The sequence below is a fragment of the Pinus tabuliformis genome, chromosome Q (genome assembly GCF_031772625.1).
Source record: "Pinus tabuliformis cultivar Carrire ecotype Pingquan chromosome Q, CPIR1, whole genome shotgun sequence".
Lineage (NCBI taxonomy): Eukaryota > Viridiplantae > Streptophyta > Pinopsida > Pinales > Pinaceae > Pinus > Pinus tabuliformis.
The window spans coordinates 1,348,137,585-1,348,165,106 of record NC_142296.1 but is presented as its reverse complement, the minus strand read 5'-3'; the positions used below and the strand labels follow the sequence as shown (position 1 = coordinate 1,348,165,106).

At 40.2% G+C, this 27,522-nt stretch overlaps 1 protein-coding gene across 1 annotated transcript in view; it reads right to left on the bottom strand.

Annotated features, from left to right (window-relative positions):
- ATSEC20 (Sec20 family protein) overlaps positions 1–27,522 on the bottom strand; it is a 159,397-nt gene that overhangs the window by 41,968 nt on the left and 89,907 nt on the right. Inside the window, exons 4-5 of the mRNA XM_089386314.1 lie at positions 14,271–14,346; positions 14,113–14,149 (exon numbers count right to left, since the gene is read on the bottom strand). Coding sequence (XP_089242440.1) covers positions 14,113–14,149; positions 14,271–14,346 — 113 coding nt within the window. The remainder of the gene's footprint in view (positions 1–14,112; positions 14,150–14,270; positions 14,347–27,522) is intronic.

The following is a 27,522-nucleotide window of genomic DNA, read 5'->3' as shown; positions in this document are numbered from 1 at the left end:
ATTGTTTGAGCAGCAAAGTATCTCTGAGGCGACAGAGATGTTTTTCTATGGTTCCAGGGCACTAATGGGCAGCAAAATACCCCTAATTCTTTCTCCCTGAGGTTGTGGCCCATTTAGATGTGATCTTCTATGGCAACGCATTCACCTGAGGCACTATTGGGCGGCAGACGACATTTCCTGATGCAGCGTAGGGTTTCTGAAGGGTTAATTGATATGGCATGGAGGGTGGTTGGCATTGTTTGAGCAACAAATTATCATCTAACTTAGTGGCCCATCCTCAAGCACTTACCTATGGCAACAGAGGGGTTTCGAGGCCCATTTGTGACAGTGGTTTACCTCCACAATACTGTCTACAACAATTCAATGGCAACACCCTAATCTGTGGCACGAACTGTGGCAACATTGGAGATTGGAGGCCCTATTGTGGCAACGGCTACCTCAAAAGGATCCTTGATGGTAGCGACTCACACTTAGGGACAATTCAAAGTCTTGTTGAGAGCTACGAGCCTACCTATTACAGCTGCCCAACCCTCCTGAGATTCGATCTAGGCAGCAAGGGTCAGTCTGGGCAATGTGGGTTGATTCAAGAACAGTGACATCACCCCCGTATCCTTCCATGGAGTTTTATGGCAATGTATGGAAACTGGGGATAGATAGAGGGTTGGATCACCTTTGTGCGGGTTTGTGGCATGAATGGGGGCAAACAAAGTTTGGCTTGTTAGACAGAGGCAGCAAAGTGGCAGGGAATAACTAAGGTTGGTGCAAGGTCAGGCTAAGCGTATTACGATAATAGGGTTGGATGATAATTTAGCAATTGTTGTCAATTTAAATTGCAGCATGGAATTTGGAAGGATTGTGGGTTTATAACCCATTATGTACTATGGATTGGCTTAATAAACATGAGTGGTTGGTGGAATTAAATGTTGGTTACATTGTTTATTGTATTCGATATTGCTTCCATTTGCAAACAATTGAAAAGAACATTTTGATACTAAGGGATATTACATGCATTGCTCAATAGGTCATATTATATGGCCTTTTCCCATGTTTTGAGGATGAAACATGCCAAGAGGGATGGAAAGTAATGTATCTAGGAAGGATAATATGGGGTACCTAGGAAGGCACCCAACGAAATAATGAATGCAATGTGGCCATAATAATGGAATGGACCCACTTTGTAATTAAAAGGAAATAATATAATAAGGGGTGTTTGCCATAATACCCTTAGGAATACTCATGAGAAAGTAGAAATACACATGAGTATCATTGTATTAGAGGGAAGTTGAGTTTTATTCTCAAGTAGCATGCATGCTTGTGCGGTGATTCCTTCCATAAGGAGTATTTGGTGGTGTTACCCTACCTTAAGGGTTCTTCTCTCTATATTCTTGGTGTATTTCATGGTGAATGTCTTCGGTATCTTTGGTGTTTTGGGATTATATTGCAAATTTTCATGGTGGATTATCTCTTATATATTTGAAGTTTTACTACAATAAACACATACATATCAGTACTAATTCCACCTACTATTCCCCCCACAACACTCGTATTTGTTAGAAATAAATTTATAAATTGTTGTTTGACTGTTAAAATACACCAGATGAATTCTGAATGTAATAAATATATTAATTGATAAAATTTGAATGATGATTACAAGGCTGAGGCAGTGCTCCTTTAATAGGAGTTGACTGGCCATGACTAATCAGAGAGACATGTCCTTTGGGGACTAATGTCTCTTAATTAATTGATTATAATTAGTTATTTATTTATTTAAATATTATTTTCATATTTTAATTAAATGTTATAAATTTAAATTCATAACATTGCCTTCCCCTTAAGATGCTTTGTCCTCAAAGCATAGGTAGGTCTGGGTGTTGATGAAGAAAATGTTATGATTCCCAAGACGAGTCTTCCTCTGGTAACCTCTTCCATTTGATGAGGTATTCCTTTATTGTCTTGGACCGTAAAACCTTTTCTCGGGTAGCGAGTATACCTTCAGGTTCGAGGACTATTCTTCCTTCTTCATTGGTCTCTGGTATTTATGTTTGTGCTATTTGGTTTTGCCCTAATACTCTCTTGAGACTTGATACATGAAAGGTATTATGGATTCAACAATTATCAGGTAACTTTAAGCCATAAGCTACGCTACTTATTTTTTTGATTATCTGATACGGCCCATAATATTTAGGTGATAATTTATTCTTCCCTTGTTGTTTTAGTGATAGTTGCTTATAAGGTTGGAGTCTAACAAAGACCCAATCTCCCTCCTCGAACTCTCTTTCAGAGCGGTGTTGGTCGGCTTGTTGTTTCATTCTATTATGAGCCATGGTTAGATTTTCTTTTAGTAAGTTGATGATCCTTTGACTTTCTCCTAGGTGGTCTTTAACTGTTGGTACCCTAGAATCAAGGAGTGCAAAGTCTTTCCACCTAGGTGGCTCGTAACCATATAAGGCTTGGAAGGGTGTCATCTTAGCTAACATGTGGTACGTGGTATTATACCACCATTCTACCAAGTGTAGCCACTAGGTCCATCTGTTTTGTTTATATCTATAATGAAACAACGAAGATATGTTTCCAAGCATTTATTAACGATTTCGTTTTGCCCATCTCTTTGGGGGTGATAGACCGAACTCATGTTGAGGGATATTCCTGCTTGGTGGCAGAATTTCTTCCAAAATGTTCCCTTAAACCTTACATCTCTATCGCTAACGATGACCTTAGGAAACCCGTGTAGTTTGTAAATATTTTTACAAAACACATCATTGATTTGTCTAGTTGTGTCAATCTTTTTAATAGCCATAAAGTGGGCATATTTAGTGAGCCTATCAACTACTACAAATATTTTATCCTTTCCGTCAGATGCAAGTAGTCCTTCAATAAAGTCCATCGAAATCTCCTCCCACTTCTGATTTGTAATGTGTAATGAGTGTAGCAATCTTAGAGTTGGAACATTTTTGCTCTTGTTTCTTTGGCAGATATCACATTTTGCAACATATTTCTGAATTTCCTTGCTCATACCCTTCCAATAGAATGACTGTCGGATGTTGTAGTAAGTCTTGTAGAATCCGACATGTCCGGTTGCTGGCAAATTGTGAGATTGTTTTAGTATTTTCACCTTAAATTTGGATGCGGGTGTTAAGTAAATTCTACCCTTGTACCATAAGATGTCATTTTTCCAGTCGAAGTTGGTATACTGACTGATATTGTTAATCATGGAGTCACAATCCTTATCCTTGGCATATTCGGTTCGTATTTTGTCCAACCATTCTGGAACAACTATCATGGTGGCACATGTTATGTGGTCGTCATCCTTACGTGAGAGTGCATCAGCTACAACATTCTCCTATCCTTTCTTGTGTAATATTTCTAAGTTGAAGGCTGACAACTTCTCCATCCACTTTTGTTGTTCTGTTGATAATGTCTTTTGCTGAAGTAAGAACTGAAGACTATTGTGGTCGGTTCGGATTGAAAATTTACTTCCAAGCAAATATTGGTGCCACTTCGTCAAAGCGTGTATGATGGTGAGCATCTCCTTTTGGTATGTTGATTTTAAGCTTTCTCGTTTATTAAGTTTCTTTCTCTCAAATGTTATAGGGTGGTTGTCCTGCATTAATACAGCTCCAATTCCGAACCCAGAAGCATCACATTCGACTACGAACGGTTTTGAGAAGTCAGGAGTTGTTAGTACTGGTGTGGTTGAAATTACTTCCTTTAATTTCTCAAAACACCTGTCTGCTTGGTCATTCCACTGAAAAGCATTCTTCTTTAACAAATTGATCAAGGGTTCTGTCAGAGGTGCATATTTTTTTATAAATCTTTTGTAATACCCTGTTAAACCTAAAAATCCTCTTAAGCTTGGATACGTTCTTGGGTTTGGGCCATTCTTTGATTGCCTTGATTTTGTTGGGATCCACTTGGACTCCTTCCCTGGATATCACATGTCCTAGGTATTCAACTTCCTTTTGCCCAAATGTACACTTTGATAGCTTGGCATAAAACTGGTTCTTCTCCAATACAGACAATACTTCTTCCAGATGCTTGAGATGTTCTTTCCACGTCTTACTGTAGAACAAAATATCATCGAAGAAAACTAATACAAACTTCCTAGATAAGGGTGAAAGAGTTCATTCATGGTTGCTTGGAAGGTGGCTGGCGCATTTGTTAATCCAAATGGCATGACCTTGAACTCATAATGCCCTTCATGAGTCCTAAATGATGTCTTTTCGACATCTTCTAACCTTACTTGTATTTCGTAATAGCCTGATCTTAGATCTAATTTGGAAAAGTATTTTGCACCGTGTAGTTCATCTAGCATTTCATCAATGAACGAAATCAGAAACTTATGTTTAATAGTGATTTTGTTTAAACCTCAGTAGTCTATACATAATCGGAAGGATCCATCCTTCTTTCTAACCAATACTATGGGTGCAGCGTATGGACTTCTACTCTTCGTAATGATTCCATGCTTCAGTAGGTCTTGTATTAAGTGTTCTATTTCCGTCTTGTGGTGATTGGGATAATGATATGGCTTAACATTTATTGGTGTTGAGTCTGGTTTGACTTCGATAATGTGTTCAATTTGCCTCTTAGGGGGTAACTTCATTGGTAGATCTTGGAAAACCTTCTCATATTTCTGAATCAAGGATGAAATTTCTTATGGTTGATGAGTCCCTTCTATCGATAATAACTCCAACTGCTGACATTGTGCGACAAATGTTGGTGCCCCTTTGTGAATAAGTTTCTTCATCTGTTAGAAATAAATTTCTAAATTGTTGTTTGACTGTTAAAATACACCAGATGAATTCTGAATGTAATATATATATATATATATATATATAGATTAATTGATAAAATTCGAATGATGATTACAAGGCTAAGGCAATGCTCCTTTAATAGGAGTTGACTGGCCATGCCTAATCGAAGATACATGTCCTTTGGGGACTAATGTCTCTTCATTTAACTAATTAATTATTTATTTATTTAAATAATATTTTAATATTTTAATTAAATGTTATAAATTTAAATTCATAACAGTATTCTTTATCTTGTTCAAAGTTAAAACTTTTCTTGACTGCCCATAATCCCCAACTTGAAGTTGATACTTCAAAAACAACCAATTTCATTTCAAAACATCATTTGCTTCAGTCTTGTCTCAAACACAAACCCAACCATTGTCTCCAAAGATTTGATGTGGGTTTTGAAATACAAAGGGTATATCAACAAATGAGCGGCGTTTCCAAAAAAATCAAAGCATCTTTATATGACACTGTCAACAACACAAGGTAATCCATTTGGAATTTCTGCCTTTTCATGCCTAAGAGCAATTGCACTATAAATTTCATCTGACGATTTCCCATACCAAGGTCTAACTCCTCTGAGCATTTCTATAAATGCTACAGCCAAATCCCCAACAATTTGTTTCATATGAAACTGGACCTCTAACATCCACCCCCCATTATTCAAGTGTCATGTAACTTGGTGTGCCCAATCTTAATGCCAAATCAGAACTTGACAATGGGATCCCCTGTAGCAATATTGGTATGGCAAAGTCTCCTATAACTGCTACATTATGTTCATCAAGCAAGAAATTAAAAGGTTTGAGATTAAAGCCAAGATCCCTTTAGAATGCAACTCAATTACATCTTGCGCCACATCCATACCATACCTGAGAAAATAGAATACTCGAACCTTTTGTTCTGCACCAAACCAAACCACCAAGAAGTTGTAGGAGTTGCCAATGCATGAGCAAAGAGTGAAATCAAAGCTTTGTCCTTGGAAATCAAATTTGGCTACATTGGATCAAGTTTCCAAGATGCCCAAAAACAACAATATCCTCAACCTACCCTGCATCACTAAGGGAGGTAATGCTGCAAAAAAAAATCAACAAGTACCCTTGTTAAAATGGTGGTAAAAGTGGCCCCCGAGGGATAGCTCATTTGGCAAGATTGTGGTATGAAAGTTATGTGAGTGATGAGGTCCTTTGTTTAAATCCCCCATGCGTAGACTCATGTGTCTTTATAGTTATGGTCGGTCTTCATAATTGATATTTTAGCCCTCCAAATATATGTAAGACATGTTCTTCATGTCGACTTCAAAAAGAGGGAATTTTAAATATTTTTAAATATTGAATTTTTTCCTCTGAATGTAAGGTCAACTCCAAGTCGGCCCCAATGAAAGGTCACACCAATTCAGCCTCCCAAGATGACTATTTATATGCCATTCGACTTCCTCCTCTTGGCCAATTCAGATCTCACACACAAGTATCTTCTGCTCATCCATGCGAAGGAGACAAGGAAAAAGGAAGGTCAAAGTTGATGTAGGTTTTAACCCTGTACAGAAATTACTTACAAACGAATTCTTCAAACAGAAAAAATAAACAATGGCGAGAACAAAAAACAAATATATATAGAGATTTTCCCCTCGATCCCAAAACCGAGAAACCAGATTGATTTTTCATTATATTTCTTTCAATGTTACAATACATATATATATACATGTCGAAGCATTCATAAACCCCAATCCATTAACTCTGGATTAGAACATAACCATAGTTCCCTCGACCAGATCTACAAAATACAATGGGCAGAAAACCATCATGCCCAAAACCATGTGCAAAACCCATACACAAAACCATGGGTAGGTCCGCCCACCTACTTTGGGTCTACCCCCCATCCTTAGGTCCGTGCATGGGTCTAGTCATGGAAAGAATATAACACATACCCAACAGTTGACTAGAAGAAGACCAAGCTCTCTCTCTCTCTCTATTTGACCTCACACATGTGATAGACAGGTCGATATTTTTCTAGGCATCTTCATATTAGAATAATGCTATTTTAGTGTTTAATGCTCATTTGTGATCTTATTTAGCAGTTTCTTATTAGAAACTTCTTGTTTCTATTTTCTTAAGTAGAAACTTCTTGTTTCTATTTTCTTAGTAGAAACTTGTTGTTTTTATAAATACAGTTGTACTATTTATTGAGCTTCATTGATCATTGTAAATTAATCATTTCATTCCTTGAAATCCATATGCGTGTTTTCGCACTGTTTTATGGTATCAGAGCTAAGTTATCTTTTTTCGAAATTTTTCATTGTTTGAAAATTTTCCCTATCCTGCTACAACTTCATCCCGAATTCTTTTTAGCCACTGATACACCTTTCTGTGGCTCTGAACGCCCTCTGCTCTGTCGTGGTCTTCCGCGTCGACGTTCTTTCTCCTCTGCGATAATCAAGGTTGAGGCGGGCGATATTCCTCTGGTCCGCAGGGACCTTCGAAGTTAGGGTCTTCCCCAGCAGGTACGCCGCGTTGTTCCTCACTGCAGCCCGCACGATCAACGGAGGGGGAGGGGGCGTAGAAGACTATTCTATGTGTTTTTGTTTTCCATCTTTATTCATGGACTACGGAGAGCTTTAAATCATTCACAACAGATCGTCGGAGGCTCGAATCTTACCAGGGAGCGCGTTCCTTTCTTTCCACCCTTTGAGATGACGTATTTTGGTTCACAATTTCGTTCTCTGAGGATATTTTTCTGAACATTACTTTGCTTGGTTTGCGTAAACACATATTAACTCTGAAGTGTGTTTCCCGGGGGCTTATTTGACCTCCAGACTTGTATTCTTGCCTCCACGGAATGTATTGCATGCGTTTCGAATCCATTCGCCGTTATCTTTTGTATAAAAAATCACTAATATTTGGCTTTTCGTGGTGAGGCTTCCACTGTCTCGTCAGGACGAAGCTTGCAGCCTACGGAAAAGATCAACGAAGGAGCTCGAGGACTTCAATTTGAGCCTTTAAATATCGTTCTAAGCTCGGACCTTCTGCTCGGATTGCCATTTAGTTCTTCAATCTGCGGTGGCTCTGTTGTTTTATTGTCAGAACATGCATCTTCATTAGTAATCCTGGACACTGTGAATTTTTTCAGAATTGAATCCTTGAAATTGCGTTTTGCGGGCTTTCTGCGCAAATCCTTCTTGGAGATTAAATTAGAGGTCGAAGCATAGAATTTGTGCTGTCCTTTGTAAAGATCTGGCTGCAACGATGTCCAAGACTCATTTCATATTCAACTGAGCTTTCACGTTTTCCAGGGTTTATTGAACAGGATTCGATCTGCGGTGATTTTTTTGTGGCTCGTTTTTTTTTTCGACCAAGGTATTTTACCTGTTTCATTTGTCGAAAAAAATTTCCGATTACAGATTTGATGTGGGTTTTGTGATATCTCAACTAGGTAGCCGTCAAAATTTTCTGGGTGCATCGTTTTCCATGCCTCGATTTTCGAGTCAACAGATTTGAATTTTGTTTCTAGCACCTGTCAGATTTTGTCTGGATCAACCGGCATCTGCATTGAAATCCGTGCCAGACTCCTTTGTTGTTTTCTGTGTTTTGGGAAATGTGCGGATGGCCTTGCTAACCAATCTGATGTTGGAAGGAAATCAGCGCTTTAATGGCACCAATTATAACATCTGGAAACAGAGAATGTTGACCATTTTTTAATATAGGCGTCTTGACCAGCTCGTTTTGGGCAAAGAGCTCCGTCCTGGTACAGCTAGTGCCGATCAAGATAAGTTTGATGATCGAAATCGAGAGGTTGTTATGCTTCTCAAACTCTCTGCGACTGATGATCAGTTACCACAGATTCCTTCCGGCAAGATAGCTACCGAAATCTGGCAACATTTGAATGAATTGCACGAGACATCCAACAAGAGCAGAGCTTTCTTTCTAAAGAATTAGTTGTTCTCCATCATGATGGACAAACGTATGTCTTAATAGGAACATCTTAACAAGATTAAAGACATTCGGGATCAGCTCGAAGCCATTGATCGGACCATGGAGGAAGAAGATATAGTATTCATCACTCTGAAAAGTCTATCTAAACCTTATGAGCACTTCATAGAAACACTCAACATTACCTCCACTAATGTTGATCTGAAGTTTCCAAAATTATGCACCAAACTCCTGCAGCAAGATCGTTGGAAACAATAGTTTGGTAGTGGTGCTTCATCAGCCTCCTCAAAAAATGCTTTTGCTGCCAAATATCAGTCCTTTCAGCATAAAGGTTCTTCTTAGCCTTATGATCCTGCTAAAAAGAAAAATGTGCAGTGTAATCACTGTCACAAGTTCGGCCACATGAAGAAAGATTGCCGACAAAGGATTGCTTCTGAACAGAAGAAGCAGGGAGGGTCTCATCAGAAAGCGAATGTTGCAGAACATTCCAAGCAGAAGGAATCTGCCTTTTACGCCTTTATGGCTAAGAGGTCCTCAGATCATGCCCCGTCTTCTGCTTGGTACATTGACTCTGGTGCATCACATCATTTTTCTCACAGGTGTGACTGGTTTATTGACTTCTCACCTTTCAGTGATTCTGTGGTAATCGGCGTAGGTGAAGAGTACACAATGGTTGGCAGAGGTACATTTCAGATCCAGTCTGGTGGGCGCACACTCATCTTCCTGAATGTGTACTATGTTCCTGGTATGGAAATTAATCTACTGTATGTCAGCCAGATTATGAGGAACTCTCCTCAGCTTGATGTAGTGTTCAGTGCGCACAAGTGCTCCATTATTGATAGGGAGACTCGTCTTACACCTGTTGTTGGCCTAGAGGATCATGGTCTATACAAGCTTCTTGACACTGGTGATTCTCCAGAAGTGGCTCTAGCAGCTCGTGTTTCTCCCATCAACACTCTGTGGCATTAGCGATATGGGCATCTAAACATTCAATATCTCTCTCAGCTCTCTCGGGAGGGACTTGTGTCAGGGTTACCTGATATTCAGACTCCACAATTGGGAGTGTGCGGCGCCTGTCAAGCTGGCAAGCAACATCGGTCTTCATTCAAGGATGGAGAATCTTGGCGCACATCTAAGGTACTCCAGTTAATTCATGCTGATATTTGTTGTCCTATGAATACATCTTCTATTACTGGTTGCAAATATTTTTTGCTTATTGTAGATGATTTCAGTAGAAAGATGTGGGTGTACTTTCTAAAACATAAATCTGATGTATTTAGTATCTTTTAGAAGTTTAAGTCCTTAGTTGAAAAAGAGTGGCTGTAACATCATAACTCTTAGGACAGATAACGGGGGGGAATTTTGTTCTTCTACTTTATCCAACTTCTGTGATACCCATGGTGTCAAACACCAGTTAACTACACCCTACACTCCTCAGCAGAACAGTGTTGTCGAACGTCACAACCGTACGGTTGTTGAAATGGCTCATTCCATGTTACAGCACAGGAGTGTTCCGAACAAATTTTGGGCTGAAGCAGTGTTTACTGATGTCTATCTTCTTAACCGATCACCTACTCAGGCTGTTAAGGGGAAGACTCCAGAAGAGGTTTGGTCTGGCCATTAGCCTAAGATCAGCCACCTCAAAGTGTTTGGCTCGGTTGCATATGTTTGGATTCCAGCTTCTAAGCGCTCTAGGTTGGATTCCAAAAGCCAGAAGCTCATGATGACAGGGTACAGTGATCACCACAAGGCCTATAGGCTGATAGATATAGACACTAGTCGTCTTAGCTTCAGTCGGGACGTAGTATTTGATGAAGACAGAGGGTTCTTTCAGTCTCCTCCTTCTAAGCAGTGTTCTGAGGATTAGCCTCATAGTGTTCTTCCGTTAGGTCCCCCTGATGGGAGGGATGATGCAGCGTCAGCATTTGATGATACACTCCCTGAGTTACCTTCGGAAAATAATCCTCCGCTCGCTGCACCTGTTGTTCCTGAGCCTCCTCCACCTACTCCAGATATTGGTTCTTCTACTCTTTGGCCTAAATGGTGGGCTAAAACTATTGGTGATCTCCGGGATAATGAGCTCCTTGAAGGTAGAACTTCCAGAAATAAGAGCAAACAGCAGCCTACAGTTAATTTTGCTCTTATGGCTAACCTACACAGTGTTTTTGAGCCTCAAACCTATTCAGAGGCTAAGGGTGTACCTGAGTGGGAACAAGCTATGGACACTGAATTCCAGAGTCTTCAAAAGAATCACACTTGGACCCTTCCTGATCTTCCTACGGGGAAGAAGCCCATTAGCTGCAAATGGGTGTATAAAGTGAAATACAAAGTTGACGGAACCTTAGACAAGTATAAGGCTCGTCTTGTTGCTCGAGGGTTCTCACAGAAGGAAGGCATAGAGTATGAGGAGACTTTTGCTCCTACAGCCAAGATGAGTACCATACGGCTTGTCCTTGCCTTCGCAGCTCAGTTCAGTTGGAAAGTCCATCAGATGGATGTAAAGAGTGCTTTTCTGAATGGTGACTTACAGGAAGAAGTCTACATGACGCAGCCTCCAGGATTCAAGGTTGCTAGTCAAGAACAGAAAGTTTGTAGATTAGTCAAAGCACTCTATGGTCTGAAACAAGCCCCTCGAGCTTGGTACATGAAAATTGATAAGTACCTAACAGATCATGGTTTTCAGCGGAGTCCATCTGATGCAAACTTGTATATCAAACATACTGGTGATGATATTTTGTTTGTGGTTGTCTATGTGGATGACCTTATCATTACTGGCAGTTCAGCACATTTGATCCATGGGATCAAACAGGATTTGTGCAGCACTTTTGATATGACAGATTTGGGACTTCTTCATTACTGTTTGGGGGTTGAAGTCTGGCAGACTGAGCATAACATCTTTCTCTCTCAGTCCAAGTATGCCAGGAATCTTGTGGACAGGTTCAGAACGCAAGATTGCAAACCTGCCACGACTCCTATGGAACCAGGGCTCAAACTTTCAGCTCAGTCATCCTCACCACTTGTGGATGAAACTTTATTCAGGCAATTAGTGGGCAGCTTCATCTACCTTACTGCCACTAGACCTGATATCAGTTTTGCAGTAAGCTATATTTCCCGCTTCATGTCAACTCCTAAGGCTGATCATTGGATAGCAGCAAAGTGTGTGCTACATTATGTGAGTGGCACTCCTGATTATGGACTTCTGTACACTCGGAGTTCAAATCCTACACTCAGTGGTTACACAGATTTCAACTAGGCTGGTTCGGTTGATGACCGTAAATCTACAGCTGGGTATGTGTTTAGTCTGGGATCCAGTGTTGTCACATGGACTAGTAAGAAGCAGCAGGCAGTGGCTTTCTCCTTGACAGAAGCAGAGTATCAGGGAGCAGTTAAGGCATCTTGTGAGGCAGTTTGGCTTCAACGTATGCTTGCGGATATGCATGTTTCCCACGCAGGTCCTACTCCCTTGTTCTGTGATAATCAAGGAGTGCTCAAACTTGCCAAGAATCCACTCTTCCATGAACGAACAAAGCATGTGGAAACCCATTGCAACTACATTCGACAGCTTGTTGAAGACGGATCCATTCAGTTGTTGTATGTTCCCACCACAGAACAGCCAGCAGACATCTTCACCAAGCCCCTTGGTCCTGATAAGTTTGTAAAATTCAGAGGGTCTATAGGTGTTGTAAATAGATTGAGCATTAAGGGAGGGTATTAGAATAATGCTATTTTAGTGTTTATTGCTCATCTGTGATCTTATTTAGCAGTTTCTTATTAGAAACTTGTTGTTTCCATTTTCTTAAGTAGAAACTTGTTGTTTCTATTTTCTTAGTAGAAACTTGTTGTTTCTGTAAATATAGTTGTGCTATTTATTGAGCTTCATTGCTAATTGTAAATTAATCAATTCATTCCTTGAAATCCATATGCGTTTTTTTGCATTGTTTTACTTCATTGGGAATAGTTTGAGTTTTTTTGTGGAAGGATCAGGTCCGAATTTCGGCTTGTTTGACTAATCTTGACCAAATATTCAGGCAGCATCTTATCTTGTCTTGTGGGCAGATTGACCAACTCTGACTTGGGAATATTGCTGGTCAGTTTGCTCTTGTTTTGACTAGAAGAATTACATGTATTTCTTGATGAACTGAATAATTTCTCTAGAAACAAAGTTGTTGGGTTTTTCCCCCAAGTGGGTTTTCCCAGGGTAAAATTCTTGTGTTTCTTGTTTGGTTGTCTCTTTATGATCCTACTGGCATTTTGTTTCCACTATTGAGATCTTTTGCATAATTGCTTTATGATGAATGTGAATGCAAGAACAATTAATATAAGAAATCATAAGAAGTAATTATCAGATTAGAAGATCCTTGAAAGATCAACAGGTTACACCTAGGGGTTATAGTTGGAATCGCCCGTGTCAAACAAGTACGAACCCGACCCAATTGTCAATTCTTCTAGTCAAAAAAATGGTGGTAACAGTAAGTAACAAGTGGTAAGTCGTGTCAAAGGATCTTAGCTTGAGTGGTTTGGTGAACAATTCATTTCCCCAGTTGCGTGGGTTCAAGTCTTCAAAGACATGTTGTAACTGGCCAATTTGTGGCATTTATAAAATAATCGTACCTGATGTGATACTGGCAGCCAGTCTTTTGAAGTTACCAATTCCCCAGAAATTCTTGTTCCGGTTTAAAAAATAAAAAAAGTGCTAAGTCGCAATGTGTCATAGTGTTTATATAAACTTCTAGCTTCAATCCCTATGCTTAGGAGACAAACACCCACCAATTACTCCACATACCAGTACCACTCAATCAATCATCCCAATAATTCCTCCATCAATCACTCCATTGGTTGACTCCATTCAATATTTTGATCCTATGTACCACTATAAAAATCTAATAACATATAGAATGTACAGTTTGGCATTTCTCTCTAGCATTCCATCTTATTTGTGCAAGCACTCTCATTGTTGTGTTTTTGTGCATGCATCATAAAGAAACAAAAATATATTTGTACAAGTGGTCTCTTTGTTGTTTGTGTGCACACTGCATATATCATTAAGAAACCAGAAATTTACTTAAATGATAACAGACCCAAAAGGAGGGAATTGATGTCAATCCCAAACAAGATATAAATGAGGGTATATTCAGATGTTTAGTGATTCCAAATTTGCCTATATAATCCGAAATTCATGAAGAGGAGAAAATTCTACTGTAAATTTGCATGCTAGTGTATCCTTAGTGTACCCCAAACATCACTTGATGCAAACAATCCTCCCAATCCAAATTGTTTCGAAACAATTACAGCAGTGTAACTAGTAAGTTGGAACTGACAAATTACAAGGAACAATTTATCAGTAAGAATATTCTAAATCAAGAAAATGCCAGCAGCAGTTAGCTCATGAAACTTACCTAATGTTGTTAGAGTAGCAGATCCCCTCTCAACTTCCTGCAAAAACTTCTATGAGCTAGTTTTGACAACATTAATTGCACTATTCAACAAACCCTGTTCAACTAATATTAAAACAAAAAACAAAAAAAAACTATAATGCAATACTATACAATACAACCTGAATCATCATTTGACGACTCCTCCGAAGGCTTTCAGTAACACCCTCAGCAGCTGCCGTCAGTTCAGCCTTTGTCCTTGAAACCATAACACGAAAAAACATTAACACAACTTCATAGAATTTCATGTGCATAATTTTTTATAGCAACTTTTGAATCTCAAATTTATACACATGTTATATATTGAAGGGTTGGTCTTTCTGGTTTTACAAAAGAATTAGAAAATGGTACATGATTAAACTTCCCAGTCTTCTGTTTTATCCTTGCATAAATCAGTTGAAAAGTACAAGGCAGTTAGTAAACAAGGATGATTCACAATCGTTTGAACATAAAATGGAATGCCTTGTTAGAACTAAAACAGATGTTCTCAACCAGGATGGCTTCTAATTCCGTTTCAGAAAGGTGACCAAACAGCGAGGTTTTGATATTATATACAAAATTTAAAACCTCTCTCCACAAATAAGATGACAAAGAAGAAGGCATTACTGAAGAGGAACCATAAAATTTCAGCTTGTGTTGAGTTTAACATGTATTAGATTAATATTGGTGTTGAGCAATATAAGCCAGGGTTTCTGAGTTTGGCAAAAAGGTAAAAAAAATTAATGTCTTTCTTTTGCAGTTTGAATCTTTAAACAAACAAAAACAGGGATTTTCAGAGTTAAAAACGATTTTGCATTTGGAAAAGAGATAAGGCGTGGGCCAAAGCGAAAACATGTTCTGACTTAATGTGGCACATATGCATGTTTTTAGAATTATTTTCTTCTTGGTTAGGGTGAGTGCTACAGGTGAGTTGGGACTCCCTCATTCATTAATTATAAAATTCCCTTTGTGGTTTTCTAGTCACTTGTCCAGACAGTTGTGTTCATGTTCAATATGTGTAAATTTACATTCGAACAAACTACAAGCCTGCTTCCAGATGCATAGTCGAGAGGTTTGCAGACAACTTAGTAATATCCCTAATAGCTTGCACAAACAACACAAAGTAGAGAAGTTTAGAGACAACTTAATAACATCCACTTGCACTAACAATACAATGTTGACTTTAACATTATCCTACTTTGCTTTGAGTATATGGTCCACAACCCACTTAAACTCAAATTGCCATGTCAATTTGTTTACAAGATAGACAACTCATTTATTATTTATCATGAAAGAAAATGATAATAAAAATCAAAATGGAACTTAATCTCAATAGAGAATGGCTTGTTGGAATCTACCTATGAATGGATAAATACCGAATTCGTATCATATAAAATAGGCCATAATCCAATCCCATAATATCAAAAGTTATGCCTTTAGTTTAGAAGTTTAAGAAAATTCAGTGAAACAAAAAACTACAAAACACAAGATTCAAGACTCTAAAAGCAATAAGAGATTTGTAATGATTATAATGATTAAGAAACCCTAACATGAGCTTTATCAAGCAATGCATCATGATTCACGGCCCATATTCTATTCCAAATTACTAAATCATCTTTAACACTTGAAGCTTTGGAATAGATGCAGAAATATTTGAAATATATAGTCATAGACAACCTACTCTTCACATACCCAACAGGAACACGTGCCATTTGTAATTTTTTTTTTTTGCCTCATACTCATCCATTTTAGAAGCATGCCTTAATTAATGTAATAGATTCATTAGGTACAGTACATTATGGACCGGTAAAATAAAGCTCATAAGTTTTTAAGTCTATCTATTAAACTATAAACCCTAATATGTACTCTAATTTTCAAACCTGATAGTTTTTTTGCAAACCTAACACCAAGCACTTAATTCCTAGAAGATTATAGATCTACTAATTAATTGCATAGCTAGGTTCATTAACACAATAAATTAAGCGGAAGCAAAATGTACCAATCTCAATCACAATGACACAACAGATTCTACCCAATCACAGCTCTTCATTAACTTTCAGAATTTACTCGGGCCCCCATCCTAAGAAAATGGCCAACTAAGGAAATACATACAACAACTAGATCTGATCCAATTGATCAAGCCCTCCTTGGCTAATCTGGATTTCCTTCCTACCCCCTTCCTCGGACTTAGCACACTAGAGTATCACATTCCTCGCTGAGATGCCTCTCTCAATCTTGTGTTGTTGTATGGTATGCCTTCTCCCTCTTTTTAGCCTTGCTTTTATAACTTTTCATTGACCTAAATCCCTAACCCCAATCTCCAAATTGGTTGACAGTCGAGATTAGATCTTGTCTCACTAGAGATCAAGGGTTAAGATTAAATCATAACCATTAAAGTAAATATTCAATTTTCCTAAGTTTACTTTAGCTCAATAAGACAATATTATAATTATGTGCTTTCCTAAGTTATAATTAGGCTAAGTTACAAATGCAACTTGCTCACACTAGAGCAAGTGTCTAAGGAGACTTGGGCGACTTCTACACACCTAGACACATAGGCTTGTGCAAAAGTACCTACTCAAGCTACAAAATCAACACTCCCTCTTAGCAAGGGAGGTACTTCTATCCCCTAGAATTGCATTCGCTACCATGGTTGCTCCCTCTGAACTGGAAGCCTTCCCTACCACCTAGTTTGGAAACATCTTCAAAGTTTTGCTCTCCTTGGCCAAGTTCCTCGAAGCCTCCTGCTCCTAACCATCTTGTAAAGTCATCTCATACCAAGAGACCTTGACAAATTTGGAGGAATTTGTCCACTGCACCCGCCCTCTTGAACCTGAATGTTGACTCCCTCTAAGTTGCTCAACTTTCATACCTACTTGCTCCTTGTTCTCTGTCACTGCTCTGCTTTGTGCCATCACTCAAATAGGCTAGCCCTTTAGCCTATATAGGTTTCTCTCTCTAACTCCAATGGCATTTCTCTCACCGGAGCTAAATCCCCTAGATCTTATCAATACCTTCCCATCCTTGAATGCTACACAGAGTCATTTCTTCCACATCATAGATACTGAGAGCAAACTCCACCTAAGTTCCGACACCCATAACATGTCTTTCACTTCCATCTTGTCTCCTAGATCAAGATGGAATATCTTTGTTCCAACCCCCTTCATACCATGTTTCGTATCAACACCAAACTCCCCATGCAATTTTGAGTCCCACTTAGTCAGGCTATCAAATTGTTCCTATGCTCCTATCATATGCCTTGTGGCTCCAATGTCTAGTAGCCATGCATCCACTAGTAATGTGCCTGAGGTAAAGTAGGAAATAAGTGCAAAACCAATTTCAAACTCCCTGGCAAACTCCTCCTAAGATTTTGCCAACACATCTATAGTTGGTCGCATACCCTTTCCACCCTTCTTCCTCTCTGAACACTATGAAACACAGTGTCCATCTTTTGACAATAAAAACACATGACTTTGGTCAAATCCTCCTTTTTGGGTTGTGAGGTTGACTCCTCTCCCCTACTACTTGAACCTTTACTCCTCGTTGCCCACTGACAAGAGCAAGACTCTCATCATCCCCACTCTTTTCTTGTCTTCCAAACAATGATTTCTCCTTAACCTCCTTCTAGGTGAAGCCATCCCATAGTCTATTCCAATCTAGTATATTTTTTCTTGTTAGAACACCTATCACAAAGGTAGCCCAACGTTCAAAGAACCCACTCAAGGTTGTCCTTACAAACTCATCATTTGGCAAGGCTACCCCAACAACTCCAAGGACATTTTGAACTTGCTAAATCCTAGTGAGGTATGAGCCAGTCTAATTCAATCATCTTGGTATTCTTGAGCTTCCCCCTTAACACCATTTTCCAATTCTGATTGTCACTCTAATTAATATAGGTTCATCAAAGCGATCCACATCTCATGGGCACTATTCTTCCCTGATATGTGAGGGATCACATGATCCTTCACCCCATTTGTGATGAAACGTTTGGCCTTCACATCTTTCAATTCGTGGGCTACCAGAGCTTTACTGTCTAAAGGAGTTGTAACCTAGGTGTTCGTAAACTCCCATAGGTTATTCTCCTTGAGAACCAACACTATCCTCTCCTTCCATGGACTGAAGTTGTAAGCGCCATCCAACCTCTTCTCGAACCTCAAAGTGGTTGACGCCATCCCAAAATCAGAAAACTCAATTGAAAAAAAAAAGATGTTGGTCCTTTTAAGCCCTAATTTGGTATGGTCTCCCTCTCTCCCTCCTAGGGCTGACCTCCACCAATCACTCTAGCAAATTTGGTTATGTCTTTCGTACCCTGCATTTGTCAATTATAGGTCAACCTGTGTTGGCATGTATGACCCCGTGAACCTGCAACTCTAGTTGTACGAGTCTAACTCTGCACCCAACTAGACTTCCTCCTACTATACTCTGTTGACTCTAGTGCACTAACAATGCAGTTACTTTACTATATTGACGACTTGACCGTTGGCTAGAACAATGGCTTACTTCAACTGCTATTGCAACCTCCTATCCCTACTATTGGTCCAACTCGCGACGACATCCTTGCTAGTGACTACCTGCACAACTGGTGGTTGGCTAGACCCTTTTCCATTGGTGCTAGACTTATACTTACCCCCCACAGCACACCTATTGCCCAATGCCCACAGATGTTAGGGTTGTAGCCCACGTTTTCTTTGCAAACTTGTCTCTTGCACAAGGCCCACAGATCACGACCTGCCACAACTAAAAGTCGAGCTTTCTTAACCCCTCACATCGATTGTCTAGTTGTGCCCTATCTGCCACAATTTGTCTCTCAAACCCCACCTAGTTGGCAACCACCCCATCGCTCACCCCCTACCACCTCAGCTATAGTGGCGGTCTGTCAAGCCTACTCTCATTTCCCATGGATCTATTTGCCCTTAATGACTGCCTCCTTTCTTCGTTCGTGATTTTTCAAGTGTCTATATTCTCTGACAGCTCTGGTGGTTGTGGGTGGTTCTAATGCCCACTAACGGTTGTCGGCCACCCCCACACTCCCCCGTGCTTTTTTTTAACTTTTACTTTGAAATTGGGTTTTCGGCCCCTTTATAAAAAGTATTAAAAATTATTTTAAAAAAAAATCTTCAATAGTGTAGTCATACGACCGATTTCCTCCAGCCCCTTTTTCTTTTAAATTAACCTTGTACAATAACGACCCTAGCCTAGTTGATCCTATATGAGCCTAGCTTCATGTGATTCTGAGATCAATTTTTAGAGTTTACACTTTGAAACCATGTTAATTTTCCTTCAAACCTAGGACCGAGCACTTAATTCCTAGCAAATTAAATATCTATTGATTAATTGCACAATGTAACATGTACCTACTAGCATGTTGACAGATCAATTGGCACTACTTAGACCTTATATATGTGCATGAAATAAGAGCCCATACATTCTAATACTAATCAAAACTAAGTTTGTACCACTCATGCCTGAGAAAGCTTTGCTACAGACCATGGGAATTGGGCCTCCAAAAGTGAAGGACAAAAATCCCATAAATCATATACTAAAATAGATAAACAACATTCAGTGAGAAGCATGCATGAGTAATCTTAATATTTTGATATCCTAGCCTACCTTTTCCTCCATATCCATGTTTATGATCTTCTTACAATTGAGTATCTTTATTGACACTCAGTACCCTATTAATGCATATTATGCAATCTTCACTTTGCCCAAAGCACTGGTCCTAATGTCTTTCGAAGCTTATATATAGGTAAAGAAATATCAAAAATTTTGCCACCTTCAGTAGCCATTCCATACATTTCTCTTTAATCGGGACTTCACATCCTTGTATTGATGAGTTTGTGGAGGACGTTATTGTTGCCTTAAATATGATTCTAAAGATTGGCCATGAAACAATTTGTTTATTAATAAAGCATCACCACAAAGTTTTGGTACTGCAATATCCTCATTTTGATTTTCCGCATTACAAAGGATTTTTGGAAGAGGAGACAATTCTAGCATTGGGACTTAGGAGGAAAAAGGGATTGCAACTCTAGTGGAACGTGGGGCCCACAAGAGAGGAAAATTTGTCCCAAGAAGGAAACTCGTGTTGATTTGGGGTAGCATCGGATGTGCTCTAAGCCTCAAATTTTGCAGCGAAGCTTGGGCACATGCATTCCAAAGAACCCAAAAACCATTTTGGGAAATTCCACCCAGAGACGATTATATTAAAATAATTAATATTTTTAATGGGGTTCCTAAGTCTAAACTTACGAAAATTAAAATATTAATGGGTATTAATCTAATTGTGGGCGAATCTTCTAAATAAAGACAGAGATCAAGTCAAAACGATCTGAGCCTTTGATTAGGAGTTAATCTAGGCCATTGGTTATCCAACAGGAAGATATAAGAAGGAGCTTGACAGTCATTTGGAAAACACACCAGGCAGATACTCAGTTGCCTGAGTAAAATCGATTTCCTCACTGGTCGAAGTTCGGCAAGAGAAAATCGATTCAGAGGGAGAGATGCAAGTGGAGGAGAGACAGAGAGGGTTCAGCATCAGTCAGAGAGAGAGGGACGAAGACGCAGAGTAGTAAAAGGACAACGCTGGGCAAATTGATGTTGGGAGAGGCAGGTCTGGCTTGGGTGATGTAGGCATTGCACAGACCAATCCAGGAGTTGTTGAAATTTCTAAGTCTAACACATTAGAAATCCCTACTACATTATCAAGTTTATTATCTCCTACTTGTTCTTTCAATTAACAAGTTATTTATAAATATAAACACTGAAATAAACATAAATGCAACCTTAACACATTTACAGATCAACAACTGAAATAACTGAGACAATCACACATGGGACACTGCTATTTTTGGACAAACGTCCCCGGAAAAACCCAATGCGAGAAAACCGGTGCAGCAGATATGAGAGTTTTGTTATTATGCAGTTTCTGAATACAACTAGGGTGCCAGAAATGGCTCACCCTTCAAAGAATTTCCTTGGCAGAAGTACCTCTCCTCGAAGACAGATATTCCAACTAATCAGCAACCAGATGATTGATCCCACAGCAACTTCAATAGTTCCTTAACTAGACAGTGAAAGCTGATCCAAGCTTCTCTCTGGAACTGCGTCACCCTCTAGGGACTACGTCACCCTTTTCTGCTCTGTGTCTGCGTTTCAGCTCCCAATCTACCCCACGATTCATGGCTAGAGCACATCCGATGCTACCACAAATCAACAGGAGCCAGAGAAAGTGACGTTGGGCAAGCTAGAGAGACGCAAAGGGTGGAGGAACTTCTCTCTCGGGTCAAATATAGAACAGGTGGAAGAAGAGGTGTATATAGAACAGCTCGAAGGCTTCGACACTCATGAGAAGAAATCTCATGTTTTCAGGTTAAAGAAAACCTTGTATGGGCTCAAGCAGGCACCCAGAGCATGGTATGGTCAGATTGATAGTTACTTGCAGCAGTTGAGATTTGTCAAGAGTTATGATGATCCCAATCTCTATTATTTACTGGTAGAGAATGATCCACTTATTCTGATATTATATGTAGATGACTTGTTCCTAACTGGGTCATCTAGGCGCTCATCCAGAACTGCAAGAAGAATCTTGAAGCGGAATTCGACAAGAAGGCCTTGGGATTGATGCATTATTTTCTGGGGTTGGAAGTTTGGCAGAAGAACGAGGAGATCTTCCTTGGACAAGGAAGGTATGCTACAGAAATTTTGAAGAGATGCACAATGCAGGATTGCCGACCCATGGCTACTCCCATGATCACCCACTGGAAGAAAATAGATGCATCAGAGGACAAAGAAGTAGATCCCACCTTGTATAGGTAGCTCATTGGGTCGCTTATGTATCTGGTCAACACTAGGCCAGACATTTGTTTTGTTGTCAACACTCTTAGTCAGTTCATGGTGGAACCAAAAGGGTGCATTGGGCAGCAGCAAGACACATACTTAGGTATGTACATGGAACAGTCGGATATGGATTGAAGTACTCTAAAGGGGAGGACATCAGTTTGAATGGGTTCATTGATGCATATTGGGTAGGTAATTCAGTAGACCGAAAAAGTACCTCAAGGAACTGCTTCAATGTTGGATCAGGGATGATATCTTGGTGCAGCAGGAAGCAAAAATCAATAGCACTAAGTTCAGCAGAAGCAGAATATATGGCAGCCAGCACAGCGATGTGTGAATCCATATGGCTTAGGGAATTGCTTGTGAGCCTATTCAAAAAAAGGATGGAGGTTACCAAGGTTTACTACGATAATCAAAGTTGCATCAAACTCTCTAAGAATTCAGTATTTCAAGATTGGTCGAAACATATAGATATCCATTGTCACTTTGACAAACACTGTGTTCAGCATGGGGCAGTACAGCTACAATATGTTCCCACAGGAGAGCAGGTGGTCGATATACTCACAAAGGCTCTCGGAAGAGCTAAGTTCACTCGGTTCAGAGAGCAGTTGGGTATGGTTGAAAATTCGTTTCAGTAGCAGTAGCAGTTTGCAGTGCTAGGACAGTTGGCAGTGGCAGTGCAAGCAGCAGCACAAGTGCAGAAATTCAGAGGGAGTTATATTATAGGTGTAACATTGGTAGTGGCAATGTCAAAGGCAACAGTACAATTGTAGTATCAGCGCAGTAGTTGGTGGACAGCATGTCAGACATCAGCAACGTACAGGACAATGCTTCAAAGTCAGAGCAGTGTATTGTTAGAGCACATTCCTCGCTAAGAGGAAGTGTTGATTTGGGGTAGGTAGCATCGGATGTGCTCTAAGCCTCAAATTTCGCAGGGAGGCTTAGGCACATGCATTCCTAATAACCCCGAAACCGTTTTAGGAAATTCCACACACAGAAGATTATATTAAAATAATTAATATTTTTAATGGGATTCCTAAGTCTAAACTTTGGAAAATTAAAATATTAATGGGTATTAATCTAACTGTGGGTGAATCTTCTAGATAAAGACGGAGATCAAGTCAAAACGATCTGAGCCTTTGATTAGGAGTTAATCTAGGTTGTTGGTTATCCAACAAAAATATATAGGGGGGGCTTGAGGGTCATTTGGAAAACACACCAGGGAGATACTCAACTGCCCGAGTAAAATTGATTTTCTCACTGGTCGAAGTTAGGCAAGAGAAAACCGCTTCAGAGAGAGAGTTGCAGGTAGAGGAGAGACACAGAGGGATTAGCATCAATCAGAGAGACAGGGACGAAGACGCAGAGCAATAGAAGGACAGTGCTGGGCAGATTGACGTTGGGAGAGGCAGCACTAGCTTAGGTGACGCGGGCATTGCGCAGACCAGTCCAGGGGCCAGAGAAAGTAACGTTGGGCAAGCCAGAGAGACGCAAAGGGTGGGGGAACTTCTCTCTTAGGTCAGATACTTGTTCAAGAACGTCTCTAAATTTTTCTTAGAAAGCCTTGTTCTATACTGCTGGGTGTAATTTGTACATGAAGATTTTTGCTAAAGAATAATAAAACCCTCATTTGTTGCACCGGTTTTCCCACATTGGATTTTTCCGTGGGACAATTGTCCAAAAATAACTGTCATTGTGATTGTACTTGTGCCAGCATTTTACTTACATTTACTTTCTACTATGTTTTAATTGTGAAGGCTTAAGTAGAATATATTTCGATATTTGTTGTAAGAATACAGTGGATAACTTATTTCTAAAGTAATAAGTAGAAGAAATAATATTAATCACTGCAATAGGATTTCTATTTAGAAATCTTCACAACTCACACTCTTGGAGGAGAGAGAAAAGAGGAGGGGCTGCAAATTAGGAGAGAGAAAGAGTGGGGGCCACCAAGGGAGAAAAGGAGGCCAACAATTATAAATAAGGAGAAGAGACCTTCATTTGCATCTTTTGACAATTCAACATCTAAACACAAGTGTTCTTGAGTTGTTTAGCCAAGTCAACCAGTGTTGTTTAGCACGAGGGATTCCCAAGCAGGAATTCCACCTCTACCTTCGGTGATCCTCGAATGTTACCCTAGGAGAGTAGAGAGAAGTCTATCTTGGGACTTCTAAAGGAGCTACGTTGCAGATCATTTCCAACTATTGCGTATTTTCCTTTGGCGCAAAAGTTATTTGAAGCACCCCAATTGAGATTAGCGATAGATTGTCATAGTTATGAAGAATTTACAAGAGTTTTTCCCACACATTGTCGGAGATTTTGCAGTGAATTTGTTGGGTTGTGAGGCAATGATTTTGAGGTGCCATTTCTCTCACTCTGAACATTGCGCAAGGGTTTCTGGCTTAGCCGACGCAAGGGAAGAAGGGAGAAGAATTCAAGAGAGATAAGGGTTGGAGATAGGAGGTATTTCTCAATGGAGAATTCGCCGAAGCTGGGAGAAATTTCTCGTTGTAGATTTGGTGAATAATTTAGTATTATCAAAACTATGGGGCGTTTTCTAGCCAAATTGGGCAATTTGCACTTGTTGAGGGTCACCAGGTATCGATGGATTTAGCCCAAACCCTTTCTGGGTTTTTAAGGGTTTGGTGAGAGGAGGCTAGGATTTATTTTGCAGAATTTTCTGAGCATTTTTTAGGGCAGAATTCCTAGTTCCATCTAGCAGCAAGCAGCAGAAATTGTTAGAGGAGGGTGCAATTCACCTTGGGACTATTTCCACCACTTGGGTTCGTGAGATATTTTTAGGTCTTGTTGGGTATCTAGTGAGGAGGCCACCATCAGAGTTTCAGTTCATTCTGGGCACTCTTCAAAGCAATCCTCCATTTTCCTTCCAGCAGCAGCAAGCAGTTCTTCCTGGGCATGCATAATTCTTCCTGGGGGATCTTTCCAACATTTGAGCATTGTAGTCACTCATCGGTTCTTGCCATAGCTTGCAGTAGCAAGGCCAAGTTCCTCTGAAAGTTCCTCTGATCTCATTTATAGTAATCATATTTATCAAAATTAATACAATGACTCGGGTTTTTGCTCATATTTCCGTGTTCAAATGTGTATGGATGTGCATTTCTAAATTTTGTAGCAATAGCTAGTTCATTGCTTCTGTCATCTACGACATTTTTCCATTTGGAATATTATAGTGGTATTAGAGCATGATCTTGGTCAGCTGTGGGGTAGCCAGCAAGATCATGGAAGATTTGGGCATGTATGCACAGTGACAATTTGAAACATAGACAATGCATGACTCAAGGGAGATTCGATATGCAGGAATTCTAGGGTGGAATCCACAGGAACAATGAGAGGTTGCCCCAGTTGAGGAGGGTGACGAACCAGATCCATCCTCATCCTTACAGTAGAGACGCCAGAGGTGTGTAGGCCGTGGGGGTGCAGCCATCTACACCATGTGGGGAAATTCGACAGAATCATGGCACCAGATCTCCTCAAAAGGAGCAGACATGACAGGGACAGTTACAGAGTAAGACCAGGGGGCACTTTTGCTGGTGGAGACCTAGCTTTAGATATCAAGAGCCTAAGAAGGAGGTTGAGCATGAGGCTAAGGGCACAGATGGTTGTGAGGAGCACGTTGTTCATTTTTGCAACTGTGATAAAATTCCACCTTGGACACCTCAAATGACCGAGATAATGATTGCATTGGATTCCTCTTTTCGAGATGACCAAAATCAACCTAAAGATCACCCAATTTGGTCAAGCGAAAGTTGAGTTATGAATTATTTTATTCATACATGTATTATGGAATGGGTCGGCCCTAACCACACGAGTAACTGCTTGGGTTAGTCTTAACCTCAAATGAAACCTCATGAAAGCCTATAAACAGAAGAGACCTCAAGATCATTTGGACACATCTTCTCTTCTCCTTTTTCTTGGTTCGCACAGGTTTGACAGAAGGAGTTCGCACAAGGGTCCAAAATCACAAGCAAAAGGTTTGCTCTGGGTTAGGGTTTTCTGGATCTCAGACGCTGGCACAGAACAAGGCATTCTATTCCCTGGACGCTGGCACAGAACAAGGCATTCTAGTCCCTAGAGGCTGGCACATAAGCCTATGAGAGCGACTAGAGACCCTTGGACGTTGACACAGAGGCTTATGGGAGCGACTATGGCTTCAGAGGCAGATCTGGCAGTATCGGTCCCCAGTCATCGCACAAAGTGGACCTGAGAGCGACTAGGCTGTCCCAGACACATGCACAGTAACTTCAAGGGAGCTACCAAGGGTTTTAGGTGTGTTGCACCCCAGTCGCACGCATAGAGTCTTCCAGAGACTGACGGAACAGTGATAGTCGCCCTCACACAGTATCCAAGAGAGCGACCAGGGAATTTCGATCGCACACAAACAAGTCTGATGAAAGCAACCAGAGTTCAGATCTAGGGTTTGGCATCTTGGCTTCAGTTGACTTTATTGATCTGGTAGATTTGGGTTTCTCTCTGTTGTTATACAGATATGCAGATCTGATTTGTTAGTATCTGCTACAAACATATGTATTGGGCTCATTGACAGTGACAGCAGTGTTCGGCACAGTGACAGCGATTGACATTAGCTTGTGGCAGCACATTACAGCCATCAGTATGAAGGTTTTGACTCCTAGCATGATTAGATTTGTTTCATAGATATCACTATTGTTTTGCTGCATAGATAAAGTTATGGATCATTGTACTCTCTTTTGTTGCATCATTTGATGACGATCTTAGAAGAAGAAGATTTGCAAGGGCTTCCCCATAGTGGGTTTTGCCCTGGTCTCCGACCAATCTTGGTGTTTCTATATGTGTGCATGTTTTCTTCTACTGTTCCTTTTATGTTCCATTGCATTGATGATGATGGTGATGTTGTTTCTTTCTATGTAATTGCATATGCTGATGTATAATGGTGTAGATCTGAATAATGTAATGATGATATGAGGTGAACTTAATGTACTGATGATGAAATGTGAATATCAAAGCAAAGAACAATGTCGCCCTATGAAAAATTAACATGGTATCAGAGTTGGGCTGAAGAAAAGTCATGGAGATCACCCCGATAATGACACCTTGGATGGAAGCAAGAAGAGGATGGTGGAGACCTAAAAGAATTCTAGCATTTGAAGAAAACCCTAGGCATCTTGATGATTAGGGTTTGATGCATAGGTTTTAAAACAGGCCTAGCTAACTAGTTACCGGTCTAACCGGCCGGTCAGCAGAGCCATCGGTTGGAACTGACTGAAAAACCCGGTTAAGGAGGCTTCTTAGCAAGAATTTGGCCCTAATCGGCCGGTTTAGGACAGAACCGGCCGGTTCCGTCCTAAACCTGCTGATTACCTCCATGCCCACCGAGGACCCACAGAACGGCTTTTCCAATGAAGCAGAGTTGCGGGGGAGCCCCCCCCCCCCCTCGAACCCGCTCCCAAATCGCGCTCCGGGCGGGAGCGGCTCCGGAGCGCCTCGAGAGCACGCTTCCGAAATCGCTCCCGTACGGGAGTGCTCCCGAAAAAAAAAATTCGCTCCCTGCCATTTTCG